The 24,493-nt window shown below is 38.1% G+C and overlaps 1 protein-coding gene across 2 annotated transcripts in view; it reads right to left on the reverse strand.

Annotated features, from left to right (window-relative positions):
• Nucleotides 1-1,494: 1,494 nt before the first annotated feature.
• The window catches only part of SLC13A1 (solute carrier family 13 member 1), a 28,563-nt gene continuing 5,564 nt past the window's right edge, over nt 1,495-24,493 (reverse strand). The window contains exons 4-15 of one of the 2 annotated variants that reach the window (XM_082751447.1): nt 23,322-23,509; nt 22,680-22,737; nt 22,524-22,590; nt 21,867-22,027; nt 17,172-17,291; nt 15,808-15,906; nt 15,617-15,718; nt 9,154-9,257; nt 8,393-8,502; nt 7,583-7,744; nt 6,505-6,642; nt 1,495-6,372 (exon numbers count right to left, since the gene is read on the reverse strand). In XM_082751447.1, coding sequence (XP_082607573.1) covers nt 6,232-6,372; nt 6,505-6,642; nt 7,583-7,744; nt 8,393-8,502; nt 9,154-9,257; nt 15,617-15,718; nt 15,808-15,906; nt 17,172-17,291; nt 21,867-22,027; nt 22,524-22,590; nt 22,680-22,737; nt 23,322-23,509 — 1,450 coding nt within the window. In that variant the 3' untranslated portion in view covers nt 1,495-6,231. Of the gene's footprint in view, nt 6,373-6,504; nt 6,643-7,582; nt 7,745-8,392; nt 8,503-9,153; nt 9,258-15,616; nt 15,719-15,807; nt 15,907-17,171; nt 17,292-21,866; nt 22,031-22,523; nt 22,591-22,679; nt 22,738-23,321; nt 23,510-24,493 lie in introns of both variants that reach the window. The other variant, XM_082751446.1, reaches the window with a different exon arrangement.

Genomic DNA, 24,493 nt, shown 5'->3' on the forward strand with positions numbered 1-24,493 from the left:
TATGCTTATGTCTGCTTTTCTAGCTATGCTCATGATGTGCACAGGTGAAGATGGACATCACAGAGGGAATTACAATATTCAGTGTGAAGAACAATTAATCTCAGTGATGCTCTGTGTACTGTAAAGGCCAAGCCTCTTAGCAGTGAATCCCGTGTAAAAAGCCACCTATATTAAAAACTTTTGGTTTTATTTTTAGTTAAAGAAATTTGCCTGCCCTAAAGATCCAACTTCTGTATTTTAACATGTTTTGGATTTATATTTTTTTTTCTGTGCCCAAAAGCTGAAGAAAAATCCATGAATCTGCCTGCCTGCTTAGTGCTGGAAATATTAAATTACTTTCTCAATCTGTTCAGACTGATTCATAATTTAGGCATATCTTGATGTTACTGTGCCCATGTCTCTCTGCATGTTGTAGGACCAAGATCCTGGTGCAGTGAGACACTCTTACCCTTAGCTCCCAGGGGCAAAGGTCTCTTCCCACTCCTTGGAGGGTAAAAAGTGGGAGAGGGCAGAAGTGTGATTCTGGTCCCATCTGCCAGATCCAGACCTTCCCCTCACAGCTGGCTGCCCATGCTACTGGCTTATAGCTATCCTTTTTAGGCTCATGACTATAAATTTCTTGCCTACATGGAGTCTGTCAGGAGGAGAATACATCTTATACCTGGTAACTTTGGTCTCTCTTCTGGGATATAAATACTTTGGGTTCAAATCTCTCAGCGTTTGAGGAGGGATCACAAAAGAAGTTTTCATGCATCTTGTGTTGTTAGAGGATGTCGGAGGATGGAAAGAGAAATCTCTAAGTGAAGGAAGCAGATCTCACAAAAATGCCCTGCAGCACTCTTGGACTGATGCCTGAGAAGAGAGTTTCAGGCACTAACTTCTCCTTAGTGTTTTATTTTAGGTGGTTTGGGTGTATTAGCTTGCTGTTTCTTCAGTGATAACTTGTTTATGCCCGTATCTTGTACTGGAGTTTTGAAAACTTAGGACAGCAATATGAATCCCACCTTAGAGCTTGACACCCAGTTTTCTACATTTGTCACAAATGGATGTGGCAGAACCTGAAGCTTTTCATCAAAGGATGACCAAATAAAATGGTTGGAGGCAACTCTTACAGACATCCCTGAGGGGCTGCTCCAGCACCGCAACCTATAATGATACACCCTGACTTCAAGGGGCACTGAATCAACTAGGGCCTTCAGGGTCTGTTTTGCATTGGTATGTATGTTGCTTTCTGAATTTCTAATTAGGCACCAAGCATTTAGAGACTATGATATATTTATTTTGTATTTGTAGAGGAACCTGCCAGAAAGCAGAATTTTTATTTTAATTGCTTTATAAAGCTCAAAGACCTTTTTCCTTTTCAAATTCTTTTAAAAGTGGATGGTTTTCAATATCCAGTAAGTTTAAATTATTCTCATCAGGTACTCTTCTCCACCATATATATCAGGGTTAAGATAGCATACAATAAAAAAAGGTTTAAGAAATCTCAGGCACTTTTATTGAAAGACAACCGTTCTTCACACACCACAGTTTTAGATCCTGCTAATTTATCACAAAATAAATGTTAGACTGTACAGCATTTGGGAAATACTTATTTTAAAAATAGGAAATCAGTTGTGTAAAGAAATGTCATACAGCAATTGAACATTTCACAGGTAAAGGAACATACAACAGCTTCCAAGAGCACAATGCAAAAGTATTAAAGCATAGCACTTACAAAGAGTTTGGTAATTGTTAAAAAACGCAAATCATGACATCAACTTTGCACAGACAAAGAACTAAGCTGATAACTTAGTTATCATTTATCACCGGCAGCTGCAAAGTAATCTGACATCTGTGCAGACCTGGCCTCTGGGGAATCTCCCCAGCCCCAAGTTGCTGTGGGCAGCAGCGTGACTCCATCAGGGCAGCTGGCATCCGTGTGGGCTGCCAGCAGCAGGACGGGAGAGGTGGCAGGAATGGACTTCTCTATATTTAAGGGATCACTAACCACAGAAACAGCCTTTGGGTCCTGACAGCAGCTGCACATAGGATACAGCAGTCTTTAGATTGTTGTAATTAGTATGATAACTGTCTTGGTATCTACACCTAATCAAAAAATTGAAAAAAAGGGTAAAATGTGGTGTGTGTTTTTTCACTCCACCCTTCTGGAGCTGCTGCTGCACTGCTGCTCAGCCACCCCTCAGGCTACAGACCCGGTTGCTTTAAACTAGTAAACAAACACAGGTACTTCATTTTAAAAGTACATTAGGGAATTTACACTGCAAGATTGATCTGACTGATGTGTGTAGTAATGGAACAGTGCAGAAGCTTTTTCCAGGGTGTACTTGTTTTGCGGTTACTAGTAATCTAAAAACACATCCTCCAAAAGCAAAGTGAAAATATATTAGATATTGTACAGCCATAGGAAAGGGGAACAGAGACCTGGCACATCTCCCCTGATGAAGTATATGACAAAGGCTTCATTTAATTCAGTAGGAATGAGACCACAAAATAAATAGTATGTCATAAATATTACTTATGTAATAATACAATTGTCTAATTAGACTCATCTGAGACAAAAAAAAAATACAATATTCTATATGGAAATTATGCACAAAGCAATTTACAAATAGTTGATGCAGTCATCATGTATTAATCAACTTTTAAAACGATTGTAGATGCATTTCCACCACTTGCCACAATACTGACAAACTCTGGGCAAAGCAAGGAACCTCACAGTGCCGGTAAGGAGAACGCAGCCAGCATGGCATGCTGTGTCTGCACGCAGAGCCAAAGCCACCCACAGGGTACCCAGAGCCAAGCCTTCTGAGCTCCTTTTTTCTCCATCTCAACACTCTCAGGTGAGGAATTTCCATCAGTATTAATCTCTGCTCTGCAGAGATCTTAATTTTGATGTAAAAAGGTCCTTAGAAGGTTTAAAAATAAGTTAGCAATAATGTCAGCTTAGCTCAAAGATTGTGTCTGACCCATTCCTTACACTTTTAGCAAAACAAGAAAAAAATGCTAGTGAAACACTACCTTTCCACTACTACCAACTTGTTTATTCATGACTGGTTTGCATACAGCATACAATCTGTCAAAAACCTCACGCTCAATCATTTCATTTTTGTCACTAGTTTATCATATTGTGACAGTTAATATGCTGGTCACTGACAGTTTATTTATAATTCTGCATTTCATTTTGGTAACTTATAAATACACATGGCACAGCAAACAACTTTAACTTTCATTACTTTACAAATCCCTTCCTTCTCTCTTTGCACATAATTCACTCTGTACACAGATTGTAGCAAAAATAGTTTTTAAAGTGCATTCTTCATTAAATAATTTAAATCTTTCTTTTTTACAAAGCAAGAATCTTTTTCAGGATCTGGTAGATCCTGAAAAAAATTACTTAGTTTAGGGAAATTCTGTGGTCTGCATTATGTGGGAGTTCGGATTTACACATGGGTCTTTCTCAACATATTGTCTACAATCCTATGAATAAACCAAAAAGTAGAGCAAAGGAATGGCTGAGAATTATCCAGCACAAACTGAGCTTCAGCTTATGCTGAAAACAATGTCACTTACTACAGAGTTGACAACTTCTGCAGAGTTCTCTTCAATGGTCCAAAATGATTAGTTTCTTCCATGAAGATACACAACTTCAAGAGAGAATACAGGTGTCAAAGCACAATTTAATAGCACAGTGCATTTGTGGACCTCTGTGGGCCTCAATGGCATATTCAAGGCTGAGGTTACAACAGCCAGTTTTGTATTCTGAACATTAACAAAACCAGGGACAGCTCATAAGCACTTAACAAATTTCCTCTTGCTGAATAGCAGTTGTCACATGATTAAAATACTGTCAATTCCTTGAAGAGCAGACCAGGAGAGGCTGAAAATACCACTTTCACTGAGGGTAGTGAACGCCAAGCCACAAAGAGGACTTTCCCCTACCCTTATGTTTTGTGAAAAAAATAAAAAGCATTTTTTCCCATAGAAAATATTATTTCCCAAATAAAAGGCAGGGAAAAAAAAATCTATTCCACAAAATGAATACTAAAACGAATACAGTATGTTTGTTCATTTGTTTAAAGACAAAAAATATTCACCAAGAGGACAGAAAAGCACTGAAGTACATTACCCAGGGTAGCCCTGCTGTCTCCATGCTGGAGGTTTTCAAGATGTGACTAGACAAATCCCTGATCAACCCAAGCTCAGTGCTAACCTTGCTTTGACTGAGGTCAGACAAGATGGTCCTCAGAGGTCCCTCCCACAGGAAATATTCTATGATTCATTGTTTCCAATGCTCTTGAATAATCTGGAAATTATTGACTCAATTGGAAATGTAAGACCTGGGAACCTTATAGTAAGAGCACTGTCTCAGCTGGTTTTCTTCTCTATGCCTTCAGGATCAAGGGACTATATAAACCACGAACTCCTTGTTTCTGTGCTGCACATCCTTCTGCAAAGACACAGTAAAACCTATGTCTTTGATTAGCTATTTGCATATACATTCTCCTATAGTACCTGATGAGGCTTCATTTAGATAGGTGTTGCATATCTGTGACCATAATTATTACTGCAGTGTATCAATTAACACTCACACAGTGGCAGCTTGTGATTGGCCTAGTCATTGACATAGCCCTATCTTGCTAGGCACTGTACAAAAAGTACAAAAAAGAAAAGAAAGAAGAAGTTAGCCATCATAAAGAGATAGCAGCTTCAGCCATGTTGGCAAAGTGTAATGGCACGTACAGATAACAATTAGTACACAGAACCATCATCATTAAGAGAAAGTGCGTCTTCACTCCAATAATTCATCATAGCTGAACCTGCAACCTGTAGCTAATAGAAGAAACTATATATAACAATCCTATACATAGTATTCTGGCATTATAGACAGCATGGTTGATATCTCTACTCTAAATGCACACTAACAAAAATAAACATAAAAAAGTAAAATATCTAATCAAAAAACTAAAGCTTTTTTTTTTTTTTTTTGGCTTTTTTTTTTTTGGTAGGAAAAATCAATAATTTACAGGATCCATAAAAGACAGATTAAGGCTTTCATCCATCACTGAGGTTCCCCAAGGGATGACCCAACCTAAATACATGAAAATTTGGTTCACACTATTAACTAAACACTCTTTACAAATTGTCATGTGTCCTCCCAACAGGTGGAAAAAACAACTCCATAGTCCTTACTGTGAAAACATACAACAGTTATATACAATTTCAGTAGCTGAAGATATCTCTGAACTGCAAGCTTCTTTTGACTACATTGCACTTTTTTGTTTCTAAAATTCGTACACTAGAATCCTTAAACTGCTACCTGTCCTGTAGAGGTCATGCACCTCCTGATGAAGATGCACTACAGTCTTGTTTGATGAATTGAGCGTTACATCTTCAGCACTCTGTCTTGTGCTTTCATTCACCAGGAGGATATATCTCTACTTTTGGCAGAGAAGCATGATGAGAATTTAGTCTCCATTCATATTGATCAACTCAGATCTATCAATTCATTTTTATACAGGAAAATTCTAGACAACATATACAACTATGACATGTTTCAGTGAGGTCCTGGAAGGAGATAGATTTTAAACATATGCTTAAGTATATATTCTCCTTCCAGATTACAAGGTGCTTAACAGATAAAGTGCTGCCTAAGTGACCATGCTGCTCTTCTCCCTTTTTTGCACGTTTGACAGGTCTGTAAACCATATGTTCAAGACAATTCCCCAACCTGATTTTTGTTTATGATCAACACCATTTCAAATAGCATTTGAATCTAGAAAACAGAAAAACAGTATGTTCTTAGACAAAACCCAAATGTCACCAGGGGTCATAGTAAGAATAGACACTTGAAATAATAACATCTAAATCTCATTATTTCTCTACCCTGAGCATGGGGGCAAACTGCCAGTGACAATAGCTATGTACATTTAGTTTTTCCTTCATAACATGAAGATATAAACGTTCAGACTAGCTGAACTATATTAGAAACTTGATCTGACTTGATGATATTTAGAAAGTCTAACATTCTTCCTGATTAGACTCTCAGAACAGATCATCAGTCTCTTGGACTGTGGAATAAGGCATTTACAGTAATGGGGATCCCTATTGTTATAGTGACAAAAAGCATTTTAAGTGACTCACCACATGCCAGTGGAACAGAAAAGAAACAAAAACAATCCAAACCAATCCCCAGGTTTTGTGGTGGTGTGTTGTTTGTTTGTTTGTTTTTTACAACCCTGTGCTGTTTGAAGAAATGATTGGTGCCCAACTTGGATAAGTATAGAGATCGAATATAGGCACTATCCATGTCATAATTCCAAGCATAACGACAGCAACTCCGATGATATTAATGCCCAAACCAGCTTTCACCTAAAGGAGGGAGAAAAGAAATCAAAGACTAATATCAAGCCTGTGAAGAAAGTTTTTAAAATGGTAAAAATCAGACAATAATGTTGCAGAGCGATTATCAGAACCCTTTGGATAGTGTTGCTTAAAACTCACCATGTCCATTACAGTTAAATGACCATATGAAAACACAATGGCATTGGCTGGGTTTGCTACTGGAAGAAGAAATGCAAAAGAAGTACATAGTGTGGCAGGTATCAAAATGAAGAGTGGGTTCACGTGAATGGCTTCAGCCTGCAGAAAGAAAAATAAAAAAGAACAGCTGTCAGGGGATGCATTTGCTAAATGAAATACATAAATGCAAACTTACTATATTAACACAAGCAAACTGTAAACTGCCAGCTTAAATAGTGAAAAATAACCTTTTCTGGTAACTCTTTTATAAGATTATATCTGAAAATGCTCCAGAGGAGAACAGGTATTTCTAGCACAGGATAGTTAATGAACCCTAAATTCACACCTGATTTTTCTCTAATTGTAGCTGAGTCTCTAATATGAAAAACTCTTGCAAAGAGTGTGGGCACAGCACAAGCACTAAAACCAAAACACTGCCAGAAAGATGATGAAGTTGAATTTGTGTATAATGCGCAGGAGGTACTCAATGTAGTAAGGACTGAGTTTTCTTGTGAGATAGGGAATGGAGATTAGTGTATGGCTAGATTGGTCAAGTAGCAAAGACAAGAAGATAGCCATAGTAAGTTTTGAAGAAGAATTGGGTGTTTTGATAAAGATAATGAGAAAAAAAAAAAAAAAAAAAAGGAAAAAAAATGAGGAAAGGAGAGAAGAAATGAGAAGTACGTCTAAGCACATCTATTAGACCTCTCTTCTTTATGGTGACAGCTTGAATGGTGCATTGTTAACCATTTTTTTTTTTGAAGATTTGGTCCTGAAGAAACACTGTGAGAGTTGTCCTTTCAAGTGTTTCCATTATACTCAAATAGGAGTAACAGCTTCAATTTTTGAGTATTGCACATTTATCTTAATTTTACTGATACAGCATCTCTTGTAAGAAAGACAAGACAACCAGCTATCCAATGAACATGGCAATAAAGAAAAAAAAAAAAGTTAAGAAGTACTTTATGTAGACTTTTAAAAAACTGCTTCTTTGAGCAGCTATATTATTACATGGATGACAGAGCACAATCTGGTTAAAAGCAACCTCTATGATACTCACCAAAGGAGATAATATAGGCAAAAATATTGTAATGGTGGCTGGATTGCTGGCAACTTCTGTTACTGAAGTGACAATAAGGCATGATATCAGAACAGTTAGCCACAGGGGTAGTGATCCTAGGGGGGTCAATTTACTTGCTACCCAGTCAGACAGTTTTGAAACCTGCACAAGAAATATGACAACATGATTATGTTTTACAAAACACTGAACAGAAAACTATAATGAAATGGTATTGAACAGGAATTAACTCATTTGTTAATTATGAAGTATTTGTGTAAAATAGAAAAAAAAAAGATCTGAAATAATTCCATGTTCCTACCACGTGTTTTTAAGTACATTTTTCTAAGTTACTGTTGTCCTGTAGGCACCCATGCAAGCTATATTCCATTTATTTATATTTGCACCTTTGAGAAGGTTAGAGGAGATGTACTCAGAAAATTTGTCATACACATACATCAGGCTTCATAAACAAATCTTAGGCCAAGACCTGTTTGATTTGCTGGAGTAGCCAGCAGGACTCTGCATAGGAATTACCTCAGAAACCTCTGCACAATTCCTACCACATTGGGCTTAAATTAAAACAAGTAATTAACAGTAATCATCTTTGTTCATAGCCTCTGAAGTCAAGGAAAACTTTTTTTTTTCTTACCCCCACTTTGTAAACATCTTGCATATTCACATTTATCCTGTTCAATATTGCTACAAGAACAATTTGCTAAAATAAGAGAGTAACCTTGAATCCTCTGCATGTCTGAATTGTGTCTGATGTGGGTCATGCTAATTGCACAGATCTTCTATAAATTGCATTACCTCACAGCCGTCTGCCAATGCAAACCCGCCACCAACAAGAATAGCTATTTCCCAGGGCATGCATGACTGAAATTCCTTCCAAGTAATCAGTGGAGTGTAACCATAAGCAGCTAAAGAAAAAAAAATCACCAACGTTTAAAAACATCTTGAAAAACATCTTGAAATAATTTCTCTGAAGAAATACTTTGAAAATATTCAAAGGCAAAATCTAATCATTATAACCTGAATAAAGTCTTTGACAGAAACAACCTGTACTTCTGGGACAGATCCTTGGCTGCTGGAAACTATCACAGCTTGAAGACGACAGCTACAAAAGTTTCCACCAGCGGAGCATTGGCCCCTTTCCCCTCCTTCCCTGTGTGGAAGACTGCTATGGGATATCAGTAAGACTAACTTAATCAACAAAACTCTACTGTTCATACAGATTGCCAAGGTAACACTCTATAGGCTCATTTAGGTTTTGATCTCTGCCCTGTGTAGCCCAATTCAAAGCCTGTAGCAGTCTCTGGAGAGGTGTTTTTCACTGATGCCAGGGGGCTGCAGACAGCAGGCTGCTGTACAGCACTGGCTCACAGAGCTCACACTGCCTGAATGCTATCACCTGTGCCAGGGAGGCTATATTCCCCCACAAGGCATTATCTTGTATTAAGGTTGTGACATCAGTATTTAAAGACATTCCTCTACTGAATGCAATGTGTTATGTTTACGGCCGAACCTTCAATACTGTATTGTAATAAAACACAGATCAAAAGATACTTAACTGCTTTCTCCATTTGAAGTCCTAGACAATGTTTTTGCAGGAATAATAAAGAACAGGAGGCCAATCACCAGGGCAGTTGTTGAATCCGTAGCATAGCCTTTGTACCTGAGTTAACAAGAATAACACAAGAGAACAGCATGTACATATATACAGTCAGGACAGCAGTCTGCTATGTTGTGTGCCTGTGCCCAGGTGCTGGCTCCCCTGTAAGGAGAGGTCGGGGCTGCCCCAAGCCAGGCACACTCCAATGGGCCCAACACATGACATGGCTGGGCCCAGCAGCCAAAACGGTGGCATATTTGGGAAAATGTGTTTAAGAAAGAGTAAAAAATGACACATAGGAGGTGACAAGTGAAGAAAATAAATGAGGAAAAGACCCTTGTGACCACCACAGTTAGAGAAGGAGAAGGAGGTGCTGCAGGCATGGCAGCAGAGATCACCCTGCATACATGTGGAAGAAACCATGGTGAAGCAGTGGAAAAGTGTGAGGAGAAAGGAGCAGCAGAGAGGAGCTGTGACGGACTGACCACAGCCCCCACTCCCCATCTCCCTGTGCCACTCAGGGTGGGAGGGCACAGAGTCAAGGATGAAGAAGTAACTTTGAGCTTCAGGAAAGGGAAGGGAAGGGAAGGAGGAGTGTTGTTTTAATTTGCCTTTGTTTCTCACTGTCTGAACTGTTTTAATAGAGAGTAAATAAAAATAATTTTCCCCAAGTTGATTCTGTTCTACCTATGATGGTAATTGATATGTGGTGTCCCTGTCTTTATCTTTCCCCGTGAGCTCTTCCATCATATTTTTTCCTGCTGCCCTATTGAGGAGGGGGACTGAGATGGCAGCTGGTGGCCAGCAGTCTGGCAGCTGGCCAGTGTCAGCCCACCACATCTGCAGAAATAGAACATGTAAGCCCTATAAATTCATCAGTTCATGTCCTGAGTAAACGTGCACTACTTTGTCATTCAGGAATAAGCTGGGGGAGGAGGATGTTTAGGAATAGCTGCTGCTTAAACAACTCATTTTCGCAGTTCAGTGGTAAATTTAATAATTTTAATATGCTCTGTAATAGATCCAGTCCAACAGGCCTGAAGAGCACTGTGCCTACCCACAAAGGATGATGCTCTTGTAGCTAAGGGAAGACAGCAGAATTTTATTATCCTCCTGTGGCTGTCACCGCTGTGGTCACAGACACAACGGCCGTGTTTACTTTGAACATTTCCTGTGCGTGAGAATTCCTTGCACCAGTGTTTTTTCAGCTGATCCAATTTCCTTCAAACTAGTACAGAGTACAAGACCAGGCAAAGTGCAAAGCTGACCGCCAAGGCAATTTTAACACACACTTAACACATCCACCTGATTCTGTTAGATAACTGATCTTATTTCAGTCAAAATAGTCTGTCATTCAATAGAATTAAAAAAAAAAAATTGCTAAGAAAGTCAAACCCAACAGTTTTTAAAGCTCAGTAATGTTTTAATATTTACTGTAAATTATTATTTTTTCCTGAACCAATATATTAGTCCTCTCAGCCTCATACTACGTAATTCTCTGCATTTTCAGTAGGTGCATGCATAACTTCTCAGCAGATCTCAGGCTTAAGGTTTTATATTAAATCAAGGCTTTTCACCAAAAGGGAAAAATCATCTCCAATTATAGGTTACAAATGTATACTCTGGTAGATCCCTTTTCTTTAACATCATTAGATGAGATTCACAAAACCTTAATATGCATAGCACACTGATATCACAGCCAGTATAGTTTTAGCTAAAACTGTCACAAAATGAACCTGCCATAAGAGTTGAAGTGGCTCACTAATACATTTTTGTCTCCTGTTTTCTGTTGTCTGCCAGCACAGAACACGCTTTTAAAAAACAAACTTGTAATGGTTTGTTAAGGCAGAGGGTTCTGCCCATATATCAACTTTAGCCTAGGTCCAGGTGCACTGGGGTTAAAAATCAGAAAATCCCTTCCTCTAGCATCCTATCCTGCACTCTTTTAAGACTTTATATATGTATATATAAAATAAATACAGAATCACAGAATCACAGATTTTACAAATGATATTTATATAGTACTATATATATATATATATATGTGGGTTATATAATGTTATATACATTGATAAGATCCCCCATGAGCCTTCTTTTCTCTAGGTTAAACAGTCCCAGCTCTCTCAGCCTTTCCTCATAGGAAAGGTGTTCCAATCCCTTCATCTTTGTGGCCCTTTGCTGGACTATCTCCAGTAGCTCTGTGTTTGCCTTGTACTGGGGAGCCCAGAACTGGACACAATTCTTCATGGCCTCACCAGTACAGGACAAGGATCATCTCCCTGGACCTGTTGACCACTGTCCTTTGCTGCACTGTCCTTTGCTGCAAGAGCACAGTGCTGACTCATGTTCAATTTGGTGTCCACCAGAACCTCCAGATCCTTTTCTACCACACTACTTTCCAACTATGCAACCCTTAGCATGCAGTAGTGTCTGGAGTCGTTTCTCCCCAGGTGCAGGACTTTGCATAACCTCTTGTTCAACTAGGAAAGTGCAATTATTTTGCTAACAAAAACAAAAAACAGAGAACACAGTATTCCTTGTGCCAAACACTATTTTCAGAAAACTTGCTTGGGAGACACACACACACAATAGCCTACCATTAGTCATACTATTATGGAGACACACTTGAGACCTTTCCAGAGAGTAGCTATTCAATAATTGGTGAATTTTGAGATTAATAATTTTCAAAATCTACTTATCCAATCTGTAATGCAATTGCATATACAATATTGACTTGCTTGTAACACTGGAAATCTGATTGTTATTTAAGAAAGTAAAAAATCCATTAATCAAGGAAAATTCACAATAACTCCAACTGATATCATTGTAGAAAAAAGGACTGTGAGGAAAAAAAAGGGGGGGGGGGGGGGAAATATGATGACACAAACTCGACACAAACTCAGACAAAAACCTGAGGAAGAGTGAAGGAAACCCACCTTGTGTACATCAGCTCTAATCAGCTGCAGCCCAGAGTTGAAATTTCTGTTTCTTATGAGGTTCATAAAGTGCTAGCCAAAGGCCAACTTGAAATTCATCTAATTGAAGCTAATACCCTATAACCTGGAATCAAGCCAGGACATAGGTGGAAACTGCTGTAGCAAGAAGCGATGTGTGATCCTTTGCTGTCAACAGATGGAGAGGAAACAGGCATTTTCACCCTGCACTTCCCTCTGTAGTGCTATAAACATTGATTAAACCATTCTGCTATCTGCCTCCAGAGGGAGGTAACAGGGGCTCAGGGCGCCACAGCAATGGATTAGTCTTTGCTAGACTTACAAAATTTCCTTGAGAAAAATGAACTTACAAATGTAAAGTGTGTTTGAAAGGCATTTGATTTAGTATGGCTATTAATGATTCTTAAAAATGAGCTCTACTCAATACTGATACAGCACAAATGTGGGTAAGAATTGCCTGACATTTCAAAAAGTGGGGAGGATATCATCACTGAATACCAATCTTTCTGCTGGAGAAATCTGAAAAGAAATCGGTGTCTGTATTTTAAAAGAGTATTCAGTAACTTGTGAAGATGCACACGCGGGGCTGGAAACATGAACTTGGATTGTGAGAGTGATAAGAATTTTTCTTAAAGGAAAACTTGACTCATTCCATTTGGTTTGTCAAAAAGAAGCTTGTAATGTGATATAATTAAACCAGGTAAGTATATCCTTAAAGCACTTATCACCAAAAAAAAAAAAAAAGTAATCTAGCAGGGAAAGACAAAAACAGATGGCTGGAAGCTATATGCAAACAGCAAACAAGGTGTAAATTTGTCTTGTTTATTTTGGCAACAGAGATGAGTATCTACCAGAATAAACTATCGAAGAAAGTGGTAAATGCCAAAATATGAGGAATCTATATTTTTCCACCCTGATATCAAGCCTGGTTGCTTTCTGGGAAATATTCTAATAAAATAAATCTCTACCAGGCTTGACACACAGAAACATGTAGCAGCTTCTGATCTTTAGCATGTTATAAGAAATGAGGGGGTGGTCCTGTCTAGTTTAAGACCCTGGGACTGTTGTCAAACCAACTTAAAAGTTCCCACTTAGTGGCCCAGGGGGTACTCAAAGTTACTTTAGCTCTGACATTGCAGCTTTGCTCCTCTAGTTTCATGGACTGTTTTATAGTAAGGTCAAAGCTCATCTGTGCAGGTGACAGAACTTCCCTCAGGCTGACTCAAGACTGGGATAAAATCCTGTAGAAAATAAGTACTATCATAAATGTAAGGGCAGAAAATATTTCCATACATTTGCTTTCTTTAACATATACTTAAGGAAGTTGTGCACATGCCTGTCACTCTATATCACAATGCAAAACACTGAACAGCTGTGTGTGCAAAGGCAGTAGTGAACACATGCATGAGAGATGTAAGCCACAGTTCATGCACTGTAGAAGTCCCTTGGGCATGACAGTATTAAGCGCAATGCATTGATAGATGCCTTTTGCCTGTTTTTTCCTTAGTTTTCTTTAAAGATGGTGGTTAACTACTACTCCTAGCTGTACCTGTGCTGGCTTCTTACCCCACTCATCTTGACTGGGAAGTTTTCTGTTGCTTGTGAAAGTAAAATTTTAAATTCCTGGTTTGATGCCTATTAGTGCAAATGATGGATAAATTAAAGCTTTCTAGAAATAGGAAATGTCTGAAGAGTAATACATGCTTTCTTTCCCCTTTTCTAACAAAAGTTAGAGATTAACACAGGCTTTTTTTCTCTTCAGGTTACCTCACAGAAATTATAACGTGATTCATCTTGATGTGACATGACGCATGCTTGCATTCCTTTCCAAGGAAAACATTTCAGGGCATCCACAAAATAACATCCCCACACAGAACCTATAACCACGTATGAGAATATTCTGCTTTTCCCTGTCAGTGAACAAAATCCTCAGACAACAGTAAACAGACAGCTTCAAATAAGAAAATGTAGATCTCTGGACTAAAATAATTCATTTGAGTAATAAGTCCCAAATCTGAAAGGTTGTTTACCAGGTCTGTTTTTCAGTATCAGATGTATCTCATTAAATGGAGCTCAATGAGCACTGAATGTTAATATCAGGCAGAAAGGGAGGCAAAGCCAGCCTGATTGCTTAGCTGGCTGATTGCTTGATTAGGTCAACACTCCAAAACCCTTTAAGATTACCGTGGTTCATATGAGACAATGATCATCAGGTCTTTTGTTGTTATGAGGGGAAAAAATGTTCCTTGGCAATTTTTTGGGTAACAAAAAAGTAAATCATTTTAAAACAATCTTAGTTTTTATGCACTTAATGCTATTTCTACAAAAAAAAAAAAAAAAAAACAAAAAAAAAAAACAACCAACCAACCAAAAAAACCTCCTCACCTTAAATCTTCAAAACACTACTATTATTCTTTGCAAATCCCTTTCCAGATGTACTAGCAGAGCATTGCTGTGTGTTTGCATGTGCGTGTGTGTGTTTGATAGACTGCCTGAATGGTGTGAGCATATTTCAAGAGAGGAGGGATGATGGATGTGTGTGCACATGTCATTCATGGAAACAGAAACACAAAATGGAAAGTTACCATCTGAGTCTAATTCTGGCCTTTGACTCAGATAGTGATAAACGTTAAATCTACAAGGGCCTAAACAGCACAAAGTCCTGCTCCTCCCTGTCCCTCCTCCCAGTCGTCCAACTACTTCCCAGTACTCTAGAGCAAAATTCAGACCTTTATCACAGAACAATGCCAAAATTACAGTAATTACAGCAAGAGAACAGGAGCTATTACAAGCATCACTGTATTATAGATTCTTGGAAGACCAAGCAATTTCTTAGTGAAAACACATCTAGGTGATCCTGGGGAAGGGACTGCAGAAGCAAGCTGAAGCAAAAGGACAAAAAAGTGTAGCAGTTCCGGATTAGTTCCTCCTTTTTGATGGTTTGTTTAACTGTGACTTTGTGAGAGTTCTGTATGAACAGATAGTAATTTATGTCAATAATTAAAGCTATCAAAGCAGAGGATGTTGGCCTACTTGCATAGAAGTTGGGCTGTCACTAATGGCAGCAGATCAAAAAATCCTAACCAAAGATCTTGTTCTTGCAACTGCAGATTTGGCAAGGAAATAGGAAAGAGTAACACCAATCACTATGCCTTCTCCATCACCAGATCAAGTCTAAAAGATAGGCGTAATCCTTTTTAGAAGGTACTTTGTTTAATACTGCAATGGGTTTAGGACATTTCAGATGTTGCAGCACATACCTCTATGGAACTGCCACAGTTGTACCTATTCTCTATATACTACAGAAGTTTTTAAAAATGTCATCATGGCATCTTTCCAAATTATTAAATGCATTTTTTTCTATCATTTTTCGATTTTTTCTTTTATATTTTTATTGTGAAGTAAAGAATGTATGCAGTTAAAACATGGTGCAGTGAACCTCACTGGTGTATCAAAAAGATTACTTACTTTGGGAATAGTGAAGACCATCCTGGGATGAAGCCAGGTTCTCTGGTAAACCACAGCAGGGTCATTAAAATGAATAGGATAAGCGTAACAATTTCTGGGTAGCTATAGCAGAAACACAATGGGTTATACATTTTCTTGAATTTACACTTGGATTTACTTGTTCTTGTTTGCAGGTTCATAGTCTGACATACCTCATTGGTCCAAGCTTTTTGTATTCTTCCTGAATCACCTTTGCCGAGGCCTCTTCTCTAGCTGTTTTTTTCTTGCCACACTTGAACATGCTTTTAAAACTGGAAGGCAAATCAGCAATATTGGAAGATGGATTAACAGTGTACGCAGAAGAAAAAAAAGTCCACCCCTTCCAGTTAGCAATAGCATTTTACAAAAATTTCTCACTTTACAATGCAGTGTCTCCCATTTAATTATCACATACTAAACTGAGCACATTGGAATTAATTGGCAAAGTCCAGTGGGAGACTGACAGAGGCAGCAATAAAATGTGTCCTGCTATTGACTAGCTCATTTGTTTTATCCTATAATGGGTTTAGGACATTTCAGATGTTGCTCACAGGGAAGATGAAGCTTTAATCTTGGGAACTAATTGAAACAATCAAAAGCATAATCTGTCTGTTTAATGAAAGTCATACATGATTACAACTTTACTTTGTATTTTAATGAAAAAGTTTGTATTGCATAAGTAGCCTGCATACTGATCAGCAGAACAGTTGCTACAAGCTAGGTTTTCATACTTCGATAATATTAAAAAGAACACTATCAAAACAATCAAGAAAAAAATGAAAGAATAAATGTTCAGATACAGAATGGTAAGATTGGGCTTATTGTAAGTCTGCTTAAGAGCAGGCAGTCTCACTTTTCATCTCTTGCACCATAAGTAACCATGTAACTGGAAGACAGCAGGCCCCATTGTTATCTCTGCAGGTGTTAGTGAATTCATGGAGAACAAGGCTTTGAAGAGTCAGCCAAAAAGAAATATTATTCTCTGCAAAACCTTAAAAGCACAAACTCCAAGAGAAAGAAAAACCTGCCACCACATACAAATATTGGAAAAAATGAACTTTTTTACTTTACATTCAGAAATGTAGTCAACCAGTTTATAGCACAGGTATTGCTCAAGTATTCAAGTCAATCCCTGATTCCAGCAAAGAGCAACATCCTGCCTGTCTTTAACATCTTCAGGTCTTAGACTAAAATGCACATCATTTCCATACTCTTTAGTCTTGCACATGCAATATTTAATTATGCAATAATTAATAATAATGCAATACTTAATTATGTTGTGTGTATATTTTAAAGGAAGGGATATCATCATTTATGATATAGACTTTTCATACTAGGCTGAGTAGTCAGGGATCCTTATTTTAGAGAATTCTTGTCTCTTCCAGAGATGCAGCTCTACTAATCAAGGATGTAAAATTGCTGTTGCTGCATTATCTTTTTAACAAGCCTGTTAAACCTAGGTGGAATATTTACTCCTGGTATAAAGCATCTTTTATACTATCAACCTTTACTCTTATTGATTACATCATTTACTTACTCAAACCCAAGGAAAAGCCACTGGAGCCAGACCCAAGAGAGCACCAGAATAACGACTGTGATGGGGATAGAAAGGATAAACCAAGATCCAAAGTTGATGCACTTGCAATCTGGATAACGTCTGGATGAAAGTTTAAAACAAAACAAAAAAAAATACTGTTTAGTTAAGCTTAGCAAAGGAATGAAGACTTGTGAGAAGTGCCAGAAAGCCCTCTTTTCCAAGAGAGTGCTTCTGGTTGGCAGCTGCCTTCAGCATGAGGTGGCCTCTGGTGGCCTCTTTCTTCACCCTCCCATGCTGTTCCTGATCATCATGACTACCACATGAACTGTCCCTGCAGCTGTGCCACAGTTGTTTGAGCATTGGGTCAGCAACAGATCTGTGCATCTCCCACTGATCTAGGTGCATCTAACCTGTTCAGGAGGCAAGGAAGGGCCACTCACAATGTTAAGGGCCACTGGGACTGCAAAGAAGCAGAATCAAAGAAAAGCTGCTCTCTGAAAGGAGACTTCTAGCACAAGCAAATATACTTGAGTCTCCAATGAACTTAGAAGACAACAGTGGAGACAATGTAGAGACATTTATTATTAAAGGTTCCAAAAGGTATTCAAAGCTCATTAGAAAGAAATTTATTATTACTAATTTCCAGAACAGGTGGGGATGTTTATCTGTCAGGTGGATTGTCTCACAAGTCACATTGTCTCTATGAGGCTTCCTTCATCTGCTATTTGCAGATGTGGGTCTGACAACCACAGCTCTCTCTGTCATCTGCAGTTCAAATACGGAGAAATGGGCTTGGGTCTTCTGAAAGAAGAAAATTTACTGTTGAATGAGATAGATGCCAGAAAGGCAAGAATAATGAATCCTACCTTTAGTTTGTCAATTTACTTTATGAACAGATTTCTTTCCATCTTTGAGCCTCTGCAGCTCTGCTGAGAGAGCTTCTACTGCTACAAGTGAAAATTCTAGCTTTCTTGGACAGCTTTCTTCCTTCATGCAAAATCAGATGGAAGGGAAAACACAATGTCCAGAAGGAGACTGCAATGACTATTTCCAATTATTATGCAATCTTTTGTATTTCATGCCTTGCTAGAAGAAAAACAAATGCAATGGTCTCATAGGTCATTGAGACAATAAATGTTTATTATAAATGCTATCTCACATGTTGTGCAATTTTTAGGATTAACTTGTATATATTATGATGTTGACATATATTGCAATTAAAGTGTCAGCTGGGATTAAACTACAACGCCTACCCACTTCTTGAGATGGATGCTGTAAATTGCAATTGTACATAGTGATGAGACAGTGAAAATGGCTATTATATACTATTTATAGATTACATGGCTATTTAGCTTTTATTACATGATTAGCCACATTGATTTTTGAATGTACATACTCCAATATAGGAAAAAATGATATCAGCACAGCAATGACTTAGCATTTCATCACTTGCTAAGTATTATGATCTTATTTTTGACATATGCTTGATAATTCCTTATTGAAAAGAAAACAAGCTCTTGAACACTTTATACTAAAGGGTCAACTCCATTATAAAATATTAATTTATGCTGGTCAGGTTTCATGGTAAGTTTGTGCAGTGCTGAACATATACTTAAGCATTTATAGTAATCTTAATAATAAAGTTATCTAATCTTCATTTCAGTAGCAAATATTCCTCAGGTAGATTGGATAATAAATATAAATAGTTACAAAAATTATCTATTAAGTAGCACTGGCTGGGTTATCTGCTATAGTTAGCTTGTAGGTCTTGCCTGAGGCAAGGATGGACAGGACACACTGAACTAGTTGTTTTCCAGATCTGTTTTCTGCAGAAAATGAAGAAGTGTGATTGATTTTAATAATTCCTACATTGCAGTGATATGGTCAGTAACAGTGCACTTTTTCCAGGGAAACAGTACAAATGCCAACAAACTTGTTTCATAGAACGAATCCAGACAAGATTGATTATTCTTTTCATGACTTTTATAAAATTACTGAGGTTGAAAATAATACGATGTTGGCAAAGTTTGATTCTTCATGTTGGAAGGTCAAACTCAGTTATCAGAAAGGCATTGGGGAAATTGAGGAAACTGTCAGTGAGCCTGACTGAATTAAAGGTTTCCTTACAGGATTTACTCTTCCTCAAGCATAGGAGAGCTCAGTTCTCTGCTTGGCAGTGAGCCTTTGACTGAATCAAAGGTTTCCTTACAGGATTTACTCTTCCTCAAGCAAAGAAGAGCTCAGTTCTCTGCTTGGCAATGCTGTGTATGACAGGCTTCCCTCTGTAGCCTCCCCATAGCTTTCCCCTGGGTGCAGCCACCTGGGCTCCTAGGATCCGTGGCGCCACTGATACAGCCCAGCTGCAAACCTTGGATTGCAGCTCAGGAGAAACTGCTTGGTCATGTGAAAGAGCTGTGAGAAAGTCTGTACAGCACAGGTACGTAAGATAAGAGAGGTAAAACTGCAGATATGATACTTGGCAGACTGTAGCAGCCTGAATGATTCAACTGGAAACATACCAATACAGAAAGGGATACAATACTAAAAATCAGCAAAAACAGAGTCAGAAGAAAGGGACCCAGCACCGCTAAGGATCTGGTCAGGGAGCATTGAGGACCAACTTATCCTCACTGATGCCCCCTGGCAAGTAAAGGCTTCTGGGTGTCTCATGGGAAGTGGTGCGCAGAGTAATGCTTAGCCTACCAGCTGTCTAACCAGCTTCTTGGTATCAGAGCCAATATTTATATATTTTCTTTTCAGTTGGATATATTCTAGACACTGTATTGGAGTGTCTCTTTGTGCACAATTAAAGAATGAATAGAGTGACCCTGGGAGGATTAGTAGCAATTCTGTCTTGAAAAGCAGCCCTGGGAGAAGTTGGTCTCACTGGCAGGGATGCTTAGCATCGTTGCTGCCAGTGCTTGCTTCTGCTCTGTGGAACAGGGCTTAATTGCGTGTCCTAAATCAACAGCAGGCTGAGGATTCCCAGCAAGGCACAGACTCCAACACTAACGCAGATATACAATCTTCCTCTTCACCTTTTTCATATTACAAATGAAAAGGAGGGAAGAGGGAGAACAATAAACACTGATTGTAGTTTATTTAATACTAAAATTGGGAAGTTATGAAGAATACAGAATTCTTCAGTGTTTTGTCACTTAGATGGAAACCCAAGAATATTCTTGGTGTATACAGCTCTCTTGCTGAATTGTCCTCCTTATGATGCTCGTTATGATGCTTATGATTTATCATCCTTGTGATGCTTATAATGCATAAAGGTAGGCTGCAAATGTGTCCAAGTCATGCTAATGGGTCAATTCCTCCTTCAGACAGGACATAAATACAAATGAGGCCTCTTAGGAGAGGGGTGCAAGACAGTTAAACAGAAAAAATATTTGCACAGTTAGGTGGTAGATACAGCTTAAGTTAAGGATTAGGCTCAGTGGTTGTGTAAAGATTAAACAAAAACCTGGTGGGGTATAAAACTGGATTATACACATAGTGCTCCATGTACACCTCATGCTCCTAGCAGAGGATGAAGACCCAGGGAGAGAACAGCAATCTGCTTATGCATTCTTGAAGAGATTGTTAACAGCTAAGACAAACTGAAAAACCAGCTGTGAGCCAGTTTTCTTCAGGTTTGCTAAAACTTCAAGGGAAACGAACAAGAACAGTTCTTATCCCTAGTAATCAATCTTGGATTCTCCTAGGCTTGTGAGTATGGAGCCTGCTTGAACCAGAAATGTTTGTATGTTTAAAAGTTATAAGTTTATAGCTTATAAGTTTAAACCTACATGTTTAGAAGTCTGAAGGACTTACAAAGCCACAATCTGCCCTGTTTGTTTGGCCCCAGTAACAGGCAATCTCTCATAATGTCCATACTGGTTCCATTGTTCCTATCTGCACCAGACCTTCTTGTAGCACAGACTGTTTTACAGTGAATTTCATCCATTCACAGAATACAGGTTTCACTGTTTTGCTGTCTACAACATAGAATATTGGGCAGAGGGTAATAACAGGATTGTGTTTTATTTTTTCCTGTGTTAAAATTAGAGTAGGAATATTTCCGGCAACGAGTAATTTGCAGAAGAAAAAAAAAAAAAAGTTAAACAAGAACTATTGGTTTTTCAAAAGGTCTGGAACAACACCTGCCAATTTTAATTTTGAAGTACTTTTAATTAGAAAAGGAATATTAAAAAAAAAAATTAATAACCTCAAACCAAAGTGTTCCATTGAAAATAAAGTTTCAGATTGGCTTGAAATGATTTGCTTTCTCATTGATTAACAGATCTAAATTTCTCATTTCAGCAATCCACTAAGCATAACTTCCTGGAAGTCTCCTGATTCTTCTTGCTAAGTGGACCTGAACTTAGTATTGTTTTTCTCTTCACACAAGCCCAACCTTTTCCATGCAAATACTCAAAGAATACTCCTCAACCAAAGAATGGTCATCTTTTTGTATGTATTGGATGATCACTTACAGACGATCATCCATGTAAGTCAAATACAACCATGCAATTTCATTTTAACCCTTTAACAAAAAAAAATAATGAAAAGAAAGCAATAGAATCAAGTATGATCAAATCAAAGGGTAAGGTTTCTAATGCATTTTAGGGGAGCCATTTGAGAGCTCAAGGAAGAACAGTTAAAATTCTGGATTAAGAAGAATACAAATAATTTAATATAGTCTCTTACGTATTGAAGTGCTCAGCAAAAATCAAATTAGTCGATGTTCCTGTGATTGTTGTCAACCCTCCAATGGTAGCAGAATAAGCAATACATAAGCACATCACTTTGAAAATCCCACTGTATTTGTCCTCTCTGCTTTTTCTCCCTGTTTCAGCAGGTGGTAGGTTCTGCTTAGTAAGAATATAGACTGATTAACATATAAGAAGGGCTCATCATCAAGCACAAAAATAGGATTCAAGGATGTCCCAGAACAGTCAGACAATTTTCTGGTAATACAGCCATATGAAGTGTGGTTTGGTTTGCAGTGGCAGTGCAATTATTCATGCAAAGGAAAAGAAGGGAGAGTCAAACCCTGAAGTCCTTTGCCTGAACTGCCTCAGTCCTTACACAGGAACTGCCTTTATATATACTGATATATATACACCTGATATATAGAATCATTCTCTGATGAGGTTGGTTTAATCACATAAAACACCTTGGAAGCACAAAACCAGTAAAAGATAACTAAATAAGCAAACTGTATGTATATGCGAATCCACACATATTTATTCACATAAAACTAGCTTCATTGCTAGCAGCACCATGTTAAGTGTTACATAGGAGTGAGATTTGGGTTAAAACAAAATTGCACATTAACAGAATGAGAAAAGATACCTTACATACCTGTTCCTTTTCTTTTTCATTTTCCTTTTCAATTGTGCACACGGTACTACTCATATCGGTGTCATATCTGCAAAAACAAAAGTATTAATTGCAATAAACAGATGTTCTACTTAGATGAATTCTTAAGAGAAAATTTAGAAAATGAATAACTATTACCCATTAACTTGTTTGCCTTTCTCTGTCCAGTCACTGTTTTCACATTCTCCTACATTTTCTGTAAGACATTGACAGAAAGACAAATAAATGTTTAGGGGTACAAATCTGGAATGTCTCTATCAGCATGTCCCATTCCTTGCAACTGCTCTGTATCATCCCATGAACACATTTACAAGTGCAAAACAGCTAAGTTGTGCCCTAATCCTCCACAACTCATATTACCCCAGGGTCTCAATCTCATAATGATGAGAAATCTTCTCCTAATTTACAATTCATCTGTGTATTTAACCAGTTTAGATTCATTTGTTCTTCCAACGCTACCCTAGAGCTTAAAGAGCTCTCTTCTCTTGCTAACATTTAACCTCCCGTGTATTTATAGCCTGTAGTTATATTTTTTTTCAGACTTCATTTTACTACGCTGAACAAGCCAGCCTCATGTCTTCTCCTCTCCTGCTGTATTCTGCACCTGTTCAATTTTAATTAATCTTTGTGAATGTGAGAGGCCTCATGCACAGTAATCAAAGAGATGTCTCTCAACAAAACACATAATGATTCTGTTACTTGCCTAGCCCTTCATGTTATGTGGTGTTTGGTGTGCTGCAGAGTGAGGGTGGGCAAACAAAAACTGTACCATACACCTACCGTCAAGCTCCAGCGCCAGGTTGGTGGAGCCATTAGAGTAGGACATCTCCAGCATGTCAGCTTCTGCATCAGCTGTGGTGATCTGCTGAGCTACGGCCTCTACAATCGGCATCACCATGGCAGCCGCAGAGGTGTTGCTGAGCCACATCGACAAGAAACTACAGCTCACCATGAAACCCAGTGTAAGCCTGGAACAGGAGAGAAGAGTCTGTTACTGCTGCAACAACACCTCCTATCACCAGGCTGTTTAATATAAATGGAAAGCTTTTTCAACAGAAAGCTTGAATGTAAGAAACAGTAAATATTTACAGCTTGTAACTGACCTCTGAGGAAGCTGATGAATTAGAATGATTTTGGTCAAAGATATTTTCACACTGAAATAGAGTTATAAGGGTCAAATATACTTATAAATGGAAATTAAAGAAATAATGTTTATCTACAGAATAATACTGTATATGAATCATCTTTGAAGAAAGAGCGCCATGGATGTCACAAATTCAGATCAAACTTAAAATGGCTATACTACTAATGCTATTAGTCTTGTATTGTACAAGCTAGCTCAAAACTCTGGGCTGTGAGTCACTTAGGCTGTGAATCCTCTGGATATCAGTCTGGGTGTTATAAGGAGAAGTATTAGCAATTCAGTAGGTGGCACTTAGTTTTTAACCTATACCTCAAAGTGTAGGGATTATTAGTGCTTCAATAAAGGCTATATTTCATATTAAATGGGAAAGTGAAGGTCATTATAAGTCTTGGTCTGGTCTTAGTGCAGCTTGTGCTAAGTTTGCTTCAAAATAGGAACTGCATCTACCCTACTAGAGTCGCTCCAGATTTGCACTAAAAAAAAAAAAAAAAAAGAAAAAAAAAAGCAAATATTCTACATCACATCTTGTGAAATCGGGTTAAATTTAACATACAGACTACACTGTCATATTTAATGCATCTCTTGGAGTTGTAAATGAGACTAGTTCTCTTGGCTTCTTGTCCCAAGGTGTTGGCAGTGTCACTGGACACCTGCCATGCATCACCATAGCAAGGCAGTAAACATGAGTGAAGAGACTGTGGTGGTACAGCAGTTTATGAAAAGTCACTTGTGCAATCTGAAAAGCTCTTTGCCTGGCCTAGATCAAAAGCTTTGTAAAAGCTCTATGGATTACTCAACACATGAAAAT

The sequence above is a fragment of the Aythya marila genome, assembly GCF_965140915.1.
Source record: "Aythya marila genome assembly, chromosome: 1".
Classification (NCBI taxonomy): domain Eukaryota; kingdom Metazoa; phylum Chordata; class Aves; order Anseriformes; family Anatidae; genus Aythya; species Aythya marila.